Raw genomic sequence first — 9,037 nt, 5'->3', positions numbered from 1 at the left:
ATTTTAAAATAAAATGCAACATTAAGGACGATTTTAAGTCGAAAATTACATCAGGGACGATTTTGATTCTAACCCTCAACGTTAGGGACCAAAACAGTACTTATCTCTTTAAATTATATTTCAAATTTTTATGTACTCCCATGCAACAAACGAAATTTCGTAAATTTTAAATTTGAAATTTCAAAAATTATATTTAATTATTTCGTTTAAAATTTTAAAATTTTATTTGTTGTATGAGAGTACATAAAAATTTCGTTTGTTGCATGCAAGTACATAGAAATTTGAAATATAATTTAAATAACCTTATCCAGAAAGAACTCAATGAGGATGGATTGATTGGTTGGATGATTCCTATTAAGAGTCAATCCAAGATAACCGTGTTAATAGTGGACAATTTAAAAGTGCACTTATGTGCTTTCAAAGTAATCGTGTTAACGTGATAAATAGACAATCCATTTTTTCTATTATTTAAAATGGACGGTTTATCTTTCTTATTATTTGAAACATTCCATTTATAAGAGTTTGGTCAAATTAAAAACATTAATATTTTTTATTATTTTTAAAAATTATATTTATTTATTTATAAATACATATATCTCGTTTACAGTATAAACGAGATAACATCTATCTCGTTTACACTGTAAACGAAATATACGAAAATTAAAAAACTACATGTATCTCGTTGGCAAGATGTGCCACTGTATATTTCAGATGAGAAGATTCAATTTATTCGAATCAATTTAATTCTTGAGTTTTAAATATACGAGTAAAATATTATTTTAATTTCTAATATTTTACCTAAAAATCAAATGATTCTTAAAAAAATTTTGTTGTTCAAAATTACTATTCCCAACTTTTTCATATCGTGTTTCGTCTATATTCACCATTACTTAATTTTATAGTCAGTTTATCACCATATCTACTCCAACATCAACACTATCACTGCAATTACTATCATGACTATAGCCACTGCTGTCACAACCACCATCTGTGCACTCGTAGTGCCGGTGGGGTTTGGTAATTGTTTAATACGCAGATATATAGATATTTACAAGATAGAGCGTGAAGCAAAGAAGAAGAGAGAGAGGTGTGTTTGTCTGTTTGAAGATGTAAGGAGCTTGAAAATTCGGGCTTTTGCCTCGACTTTATTTCATCCATCTCACACCACTAACAAATATGCCTCAGCATATTTAAAGTGTAACGACCCAACTGAAAACTTTTAAAGTGTAAAGACCTAATTACAAATTTGGTGAAACTATAATGACTAATAGTGTAATTTAACCTAAAATCAATACATCAAATCCTGCTTTGGTATTGGTTTCAATATACTTGTAGAGCCACTTGGCAAGGTACTCATCCTCCAACTTCATTCAGTCTATGTCCTCCTACATTTGCTAATCTAGATTGGGAAAACTGCAACAATACTAAGAGGTTGCAGGTTGTCTACTAAGGCCGAATACTGAGAACGAAGCTCCTTTGTTACAGACAAGCTGCGATACATGTCGCGAAACCGATACTCGCAAAGCATATCAATATCAGGTGACATCTTGTTAGACGGCACTTCTGCAATCCAGTTTGCTTTTGATGATGCATGTCACTCCTAGAACAAACCTATGGAATGCATTTATAAATATAGAGGTCATACATGAGTCAGATGAGTGCTCATCTCTTCAAATTATTGTGGGAATACTACCAATATATGGTGGAAATTATAGAGGTTTGAGAATTAGTGATCTTTGGTTGAATTAGAAGAAAATCAGCATGTACCTTATGATTCAATTCATCTGTGCAAATCTAGCACTAGAGAAATAAAATAACCGTTTTGTTCATTTCCATGGTGCATAAGAAAAATGAAAGCCGGACAAATGGTGGTGTTTGGATAAATCTTTTTGAAATATAAAAAGTAAAGATAAAAAGAAAAGATATGGACAGAAGCAGCTCTTAACCTGTTTTTTTCTTGATAAAAGGCAAAAATTAATTATTTTCTTCGTATAAAATTTACATTTCAAGCCTTCTCTTCCCCTCTCCTTTCCTCCAAAACCTAACTAACAATAATACCTTAGAAGCTTATTCAAACAAGCAACACAAATTTAAGTCCCTTTCTTTTTACATAATCTAAGTATCATGTTTATTGAATATTGAAGAAGGTACTTTTCTTAAGAGAACAAAAACAACGATGCACCCTAAACCAGCTACTGAGACTCCTACACAGCTAGTCAGGCTTCTTATAGGGAAAAAAAATTCATTAAAAGGGTGAGACTACAAAGTATGCTTACTCATAAATCTAAAGGAAAATTAAACAGCTAACGTTAGCCCTCGAGGAGTCGAGGGCCTCGGCGATTCCTTCAGCCTAACAAATTTGACAGCGATTAGGGAAAAATTGTTCCTTAGCGGTCATGTGAAGCAACAATCATGGTGACTCTTTAAACACAACAGTTATTGTAAACTAAAGAAAATCGGCTTCAAGCCAAATATGACTTATTGCCATGAATGTCTAGATCTCGGCAGTAGGTTAGAGGCGATATAGAAATAAAGTTAAAGAATGAGTTTAACTATAATGTAAGCAGTAAGGCGGTAAGGCCTATGATTTCCATGAAATGACAACAAAGAGTACCACTACTATCACGAACAAAACAACTCTGGGATATTCTATATGTTGTGTTGTGGGGGCCTAGTGCTCCCACAAAGATTTGGGAGACATTTTAGAAAGTATACTTATATATGCATGTTTGACCCTGTGTTATAAAAGTTATTTATTGTGCAAATATATTATTTTTGCCCCACTACTAAACTTTTTGGATCTAGAATTGAATGTACTGGTAGAAGGCAAGAGCATAAATCAAGTGAAACTATATGCAGCGTGTATGCTCCTAATACATGATGTAGTATCCTTAACAAGCTGATTACAAACATCTAGCTAGAACTAAGTCGCCGCTTGGCAGTATCATATTAGCGTAGAACCCATAAAGTCATAAGAATAGCACACTGTTCTGAATTCAGTTCCATCACATCCTAATGAAGGAATGCCACATGTTTCCTAGGAGGAAAAATGACTAAAGGGAAGCGGATAAGGAAAAGAAAGAAAGAACAGAACACTAGGTCAAAGCCAAAGCAATCCTTGATCAATGTTTTCTACTCTCAACCTAGATAACAGGCATAAGGGAACCCTTTTTTCTTCTATTTTTCAAATGAAGCATTCAGTAAGCTTGATGGCATTATACCTAATTTATCATTCACAAGAAAGATATTAACTATTTTTTCTTCCTTAAGCTGGATACTTCGTTAAATAAATAAATCAAATTATCACATAAAATGTAACAGGATTACATAATAACAGGGTATTATACTCGAAATAGAAAATTGAATGAAAATGGGATTAGAATTATTACGTGGCAACTTGCATGACAACTTTCTGCAAGATCAATCTTGGTGAATATTCTGTATAGCTGCAGTGATACTTTTACAATCATATTCCATGATCTTCATCCAGTTCTCAAAGTCTCCAATTTCCTATAAGTGCAGATGAAAGTTTATATTAAGCTAAGCTATTTTATCGAAATCTAGTAATCTAGTTTTCCTGATGTATCCCCCTATTTTACATAACCATTTCGCGAAAACGGCCTTCTGTGAGGAAGTACTTAATGCCTTCTAGCTTCTAGTCCTCAATGAGTTATACTCGCTAACCCTACCTTTCCCGATTCCCTTGAAAAGCCTTTTAGACCTCCTGAGTAACCAAACTTGTATATGGTTTTCAGAGATGATCATCACCGTTCTATAGATTGCAGTTCAAATAAGTATGGATTTCAGTTACCTAAGTTTCAAACTCAATGTTAACTAAAAATCTGCACGGTTAATGAACACTAGATATGCATTAACACTTACATAACTGAAATCCACACATGTAGATCGACCATATTGACAACTATGTCTAAACACAATGTACCAAATAACATTTCTGAAAAGATAACTACAACCACCACCACCATCATCATCATATAGATACGAAATCGTCTAAGCAATTCCAAATTCAACACTCAACCAAAACAAAACAACAAAATGACAAACTATGCAACACCCTCCTTGTAACTTGTAACATTTTAGTATATAAAACGAATTAAGAAGAAAATAAAAAGGATTGAAACGAAGAAAGGTAAGTACTACCTTAACAGCAGTGTTGAGAGCATGAGTTGCAGCAAGCCACTGATCCGTTTGTTTCATGAACTTAGCAACAGTGGCAGAAAGAGCTCGAATCTCTTGCTCTATTCGCTTCTCATACACGAAAGAATCTTGCACCCCACCATTCACAGCCTCCACTAACAGCTCAGAAACTCTCTCAGCTTTCTTGATTGCCTCCTTCTTCGCTTTCTCTGCTTCCCCAAAAAAAAAGAAACCAAATCAATGAAATGGGCATGGATAGAACACCAAAAAGATCAAATCTTTTGACAGAAAAAGAAAAAGGGGCAATAAAAATGATTAGAAATATGGGGAATTGAAGGGAGAAATTGAAGTACCAGTGTGGTGGCGGAGGATGAGGGAGTTGTGGCTATGGAGGGTGAGGAGGTTTTGGAGAGAAGATTCGAGACCCTTTGGATCAGCGTTGAGGTTGGGTCTTTGTGCGTCGGAGGAGGAAACAGAGTGTGCACGCGACAGCGGAACCTGCGACTGCGGTGATGCTCGGTACATTCTTTCTTTCTTTCTTTCCTTCTGTTTCTTTTCTGGCTTCTGCACCAACACTCACTATCATAAACTAATTTCACCAAATCTAATATAATTGCAATTACACCCTTAAAGATGTTTCAATATTACACTCATTACTCAATTCACCATTGACTCATTCTAATTTTTGTTTTTTTTTTTTTTTTTTTTTGGACTTGATAAGGAGTTGTTCTAATTTTACAACCTGAGTAAATAAGAATGTAATGGACTTTTTATATGTAGTTTTATTTATTAAATTTAGTGTAATATTTTAAATTAATCCTCAAACCTATGTCCAAAAAAAAAAAAATTAATCCTCAAACAATTTTTAATCGAACAATTTAATAATTAATAAATTATCATTACTAAATTATTCTCTAATATTTTATTTTATTAGACATATTATTGACATTAATCTTTACATTAAATTTTAATAAAAAATTAGACAAATTAATTTTTATTATTATTTAATAAAAAACATAATAATTTCTAATAATTTTTAAAATTTTTAGATTAGTCTATCCATAAAATAAACAATCTGATGTAAATACTAATTTTTCTAATGAAATGAAAGTTTAAGTAATGATTTAAAATTTATTAAGGTATTACTCATAAATTTATGAGCAAGATGTCTACCATATTTTTAAACATTGTTCATATTTAAAAGAATTACCAATAATCTTAGTCTAAATTTTAAAATTTTCTACTGTATTTTTACGATTTGAGTTTTGTTGCGGATATTGTTTTGGGTGTTTTTATTTAGAGACTGAAATTATTAAATTTTTTTTAGTAAATATATTGAAAACTTAATTTTTTAACTTACCAATTTAAAATTTATATTTCGGAAACTTTAACGAGTGCCTTAGAATTTATCTTTTTTATTATATTTCAACATTAATAAGGACTTAAGTCTTTCAGTTATAATTTGTAATGGTTTATTTTATTTTTTGGTAGGTTTTATTTTATTTGCAATGGTTATAATAAATTAGAATGATAAAGAAGTAGAAGGATTTTTCTGTTTTATCTCATCTAACTAACTAAAACAAAACCATAGAATGTGTGAAAAAGAAATGAGTCACATAACTATGTATCTTGATTCAATCATTACATGTAATGAGACATATATTTAATATCCACCATAATTATAATAGAATTTTTATTAAAGTGACTTACAAATAGTCAAAATGTCAAATATATTGTGAAATAAATAAATAAAAAAGAGATAACAAATATAAAATAAAAAGTATAATTATATAATTTTAATAGTAATATTTATCATAATTATTATCACAATATAATTAATATATTTATTAATATTGTAGTAAAGAATATAAGAGAGAATAATATAAGTTTATTATTATCAGTTGTATCTATGTTACGTGAGGATTTACCCTCTATTTATAATACAAAAATTTAAATATTCCACCTTCGTTAATTCTCAATTTGTATTGATAAGTTAAGCTTTGAAAAGCCTAGCCGCCCACATTATTAATAGACATCCTGTAAACCCCGGTTAAATTAGTAGATAATTAGTTAATAAATTAGTTTTTAATAAGGAGGATTAGAAATGCAAATATTATATCAAAATAGGGTAGAGCTCATCGAAACGAGAATTTTGACACTAATTTTGAAGAAAACGGTCCAAGAATGGACCGAAAAGACCGAACCGGTTGAACCAGACCCGAACCGGGCTGTCGGTTCAACCGGACCAGCCCTATTAAATGAACCCAGCTTTGTCTTCTCCCTCATTACTGCAGCAACGAAGCTTTCAGCTTCCAGGGAGAAGAGAAACGAGAAAAATCCCGTAACCCTCACGTTACTTTCCAAATCCCGTAACTCTTCCGTTCGAGCTCCGATCGCCGCACCGTTTGCGGCTACGCGTTCACCGCGTCGAGCTCTACATTTCTATCGGAACAATTTCATAGGTAACTTGTTTAATCACTCTCAGCTTCATCTTCCCCCAATTTTCGAATTTTAAGTGGGAATATTGAATTTCTTTGATTTTTGATGTTTTAGGATCCAATTAGCTTGAGAGAAACGTTCACTCTTGCTTATGTGAAGCTTGGGTAAGGTGAGGATACGATAATTCTATTTTATTTTCATTAAATTTGAGCTTTGAGTATTAAATTGGGTATATATGTATTATGAATGTGTATTAGGTTGAAAATAAATAATTGGAGCTTGAAATTGTGAATACTGGAACTTGGAGGAAGCGGATTAGTTGAGTTTTGAGGGGTTGTCTTGGTTTTGAATAAATAGCTTTGGTCGTTACGTGGAAATCGGCTAAGGTATGGTTTAGGTTTCTTGCATTTAATATATAATGTTCTGTGAAAACTTAGGCTAGATGACCATAGGATAAGTTGGAATGCAAGTGTATATTTAATATTTAGTAATTTGTCGATGAATATAATTGGTTGAAGTTTATTGGATAATTAGTTATTAATTTTGGATGGTGAATGTTGTTATGTTAATTTGGAAAGAATTATAGTTGAATGTTATTATTGATGAACATGGTTGGTTTGGTGCTTGTTGATTAATTAACGATTCGATGAATTATTGATTTGAGGTATTTTGTGTTAAAAGCCTAGGATTTGTGAACTATGACTCTTAGTTGAATTTTGGTTGTTGGATTTGAATTTTGTATGAGTTTAATTGTTGATCTGAGGTAGATTTTTTGTGGAGATTGTTATGATAATGAGGAAGGAAATGTTGAATTGAAAAGAATACAGGTTTGGACCCGAACAGGGTGGCAAAGTCCGAGTTTTAGAGGAGATGCTGCCGAAATTTTATAAAAATTAGAGATTAGAGATTTTGTTATATGATTATCTAGAAAGATTTAGATTCAAAGGTTATATGGTTTGATTTTGAGTTATTAAGAAAATGAGCATGTTTTAAGTTTGATTCATTTAGAAAAGAATGACTTATGTTTTGAATTGGAACTATTGATGGACGGAATGGGAGGTGTGATATAATGAAGGATAAGGATTGAACATGTTTAATGTATGATGATGAATGAGATGCAATTGAGAATGATGTGGATGTTGATGAATTATAATTGAATTATTTATATGGCTTATGAATTTGAATAATCTGAGATACGAGATTCCCTGGATTAAGTGCCGTGGCTTGCCACCACGTGTACCAGGTTGAAAACTCGATACTCTGTTGACCCTACGACGTAAGTGTGACCGGGCACTATATAAATTCCCGGGAATGTTACCCCCATTGAGCAATATTGATTATTTGAGAAAAATCTATGCATAGACTCTTGGGGATGCACGTCGGGGGACAGTCTAAGGACAATTCAGACTTGTCGGGTTGGCTGGATAACCGACAGATGAGCCTCATCAGCCATAGGACAGGCATGCATCATATGCATATTACTTGAATTACTTGCTTGTGCTCTAATTGGGTATGCCTATCTGTATTTGTCATGCTAAATGTGTATTTGTTACCTGCAGTAGTTGTAACTTTCTTGTGTTTGCCTTTATCTGTTTATTTGTCTGTGAAAATGCATGATGGAATTTGAGGTATGGAGGAATGGCAGTATAGGACTTAGATTTAAGGTTAAGTTGAGTTAGGATTAAATATTTTTAGGAAACCACCTTTTATGGCTTCTGTTTAATACTTTAAGCTCTACAATCTGAGTGTCGGCGTTCTAGGATTGCCTCTGGCATTCCCAGGACCTTATATATTATGTGTGTGGCACCTTTACCATACTGAGAACCTCCGGTTCTCATTCCATACTATGTTGTTGTTTTTCAGATGCAGGTCGGGAGCCATCTCGTTAGGCGTCTGGACTCTTAAAGCGGAGGGGTTACTGGATAGTGTTGTTGTATAGTTTTGTTGTACAGTGATGTATATATATGTACTTAGCTTTCTCTCCGCATAACTTGTCCTTTTTGATCCTCTTAGAGGTTTATGGAAAGGCAGGATTGTGTGTATGTACTTTTGGGTTTTGGATATGTATGTATATATGTGTAAATATTCTCCGGCCAGTCTTGACTTCGCAGGCTGAGTTAGGAGCTTGTTATTTTGTATCTTTGGCACTCTGTTCCTACTTCTGTTATCTTATGTTTGACAGTTACAGTTTTCTTAGCATGCAAGTTAACTCGTTCCTTGAGCGTTGCGCTTTTACCTCGCGATTTTTATTTTCCCTATCCTTCAAGGCTCCTAGCATATTATAACTCTTCTGCTATTATATGTACTTATTTTATTTTAGAGGTCGTAATACCACATCACCTCTGTTTTACGACTTAAGCGTAAAGCTTTGTGTGGTAGGGTGTTACACATCCTTTGTTATTATAACACTCCTCCTTAGATGTCTATTTAAGAATATGCC

General features: G+C 32.8%; 1 protein-coding gene and 1 long non-coding RNA gene across 2 annotated transcripts; one reads left to right on the top strand and one right to left on the bottom strand.

Annotated features, from left to right (window-relative positions):
• Positions 1-1,114: 1,114 nt before the first annotated feature.
• LOC112766396 (biogenesis of lysosome-related organelles complex 1 subunit 1) lies at positions 1,115-4,754 on the bottom strand. Its single transcript, XM_025812287.2, has 4 exons — positions 4,512-4,754; positions 4,162-4,367; positions 3,390-3,510; positions 1,115-1,611 (listed from the first exon to the last, which is right to left on the bottom strand). Exons 1-3 carry the CDS (start codon positions 4,681-4,683, stop codon positions 3,421-3,423), a joined length of 468 nt encoding a protein of 155 aa, XP_025668072.1. The 5' UTR covers positions 4,684-4,754; the 3' UTR covers positions 1,115-1,611; positions 3,390-3,420.
• Positions 4,755-6,439: 1,685 nt separating this feature from the next.
• LOC140180920 (uncharacterized) lies at positions 6,440-8,755 on the top strand. The gene is made up of 4 exons (XR_011875053.1): positions 6,440-6,620; positions 6,712-6,766; positions 6,855-6,983; positions 8,461-8,755. It is a non-coding gene; the product is annotated as an uncharacterized lncRNA (long non-coding RNA).
• The last annotated feature ends 282 nt before the right edge of the window (positions 8,756-9,037 follow it).

This window comes from Arachis hypogaea, chromosome 17 (genome assembly GCF_003086295.3).
Source record: "Arachis hypogaea cultivar Tifrunner chromosome 17, arahy.Tifrunner.gnm2.J5K5, whole genome shotgun sequence".
Lineage (NCBI taxonomy): Eukaryota > Viridiplantae > Streptophyta > Magnoliopsida > Fabales > Fabaceae > Arachis > Arachis hypogaea.
This window is presented reverse-complemented; position numbering and strand designations above follow the sequence as displayed.

What these genes read in the sequence shown, in the direction of transcription:
- LOC112766396 (XM_025812287.2), bottom strand. Translation starts at nt 4,683, where the DNA reads ATGTACCGAGCATCACCGCAGTCGCAGGTTCCGCTGTCGCGTGCACAC. An exon ending in CATCCTCCGCCACCACACTG is followed by an intron (nt 4,368 to 4,511) that starts GTACTTCAATTT and finishes TTGGGGAAGCAG; the next exon opens with AGAAAGCGAAGAAGGAGGCA. An exon ending in CTCTCAACACTGCTGTTAAG is followed by an intron (nt 3,511 to 4,161) that starts GTAGTACTTACC and finishes CTGCACTTATAG; the next exon opens with GAAATTGGAGACTTTGAGAA.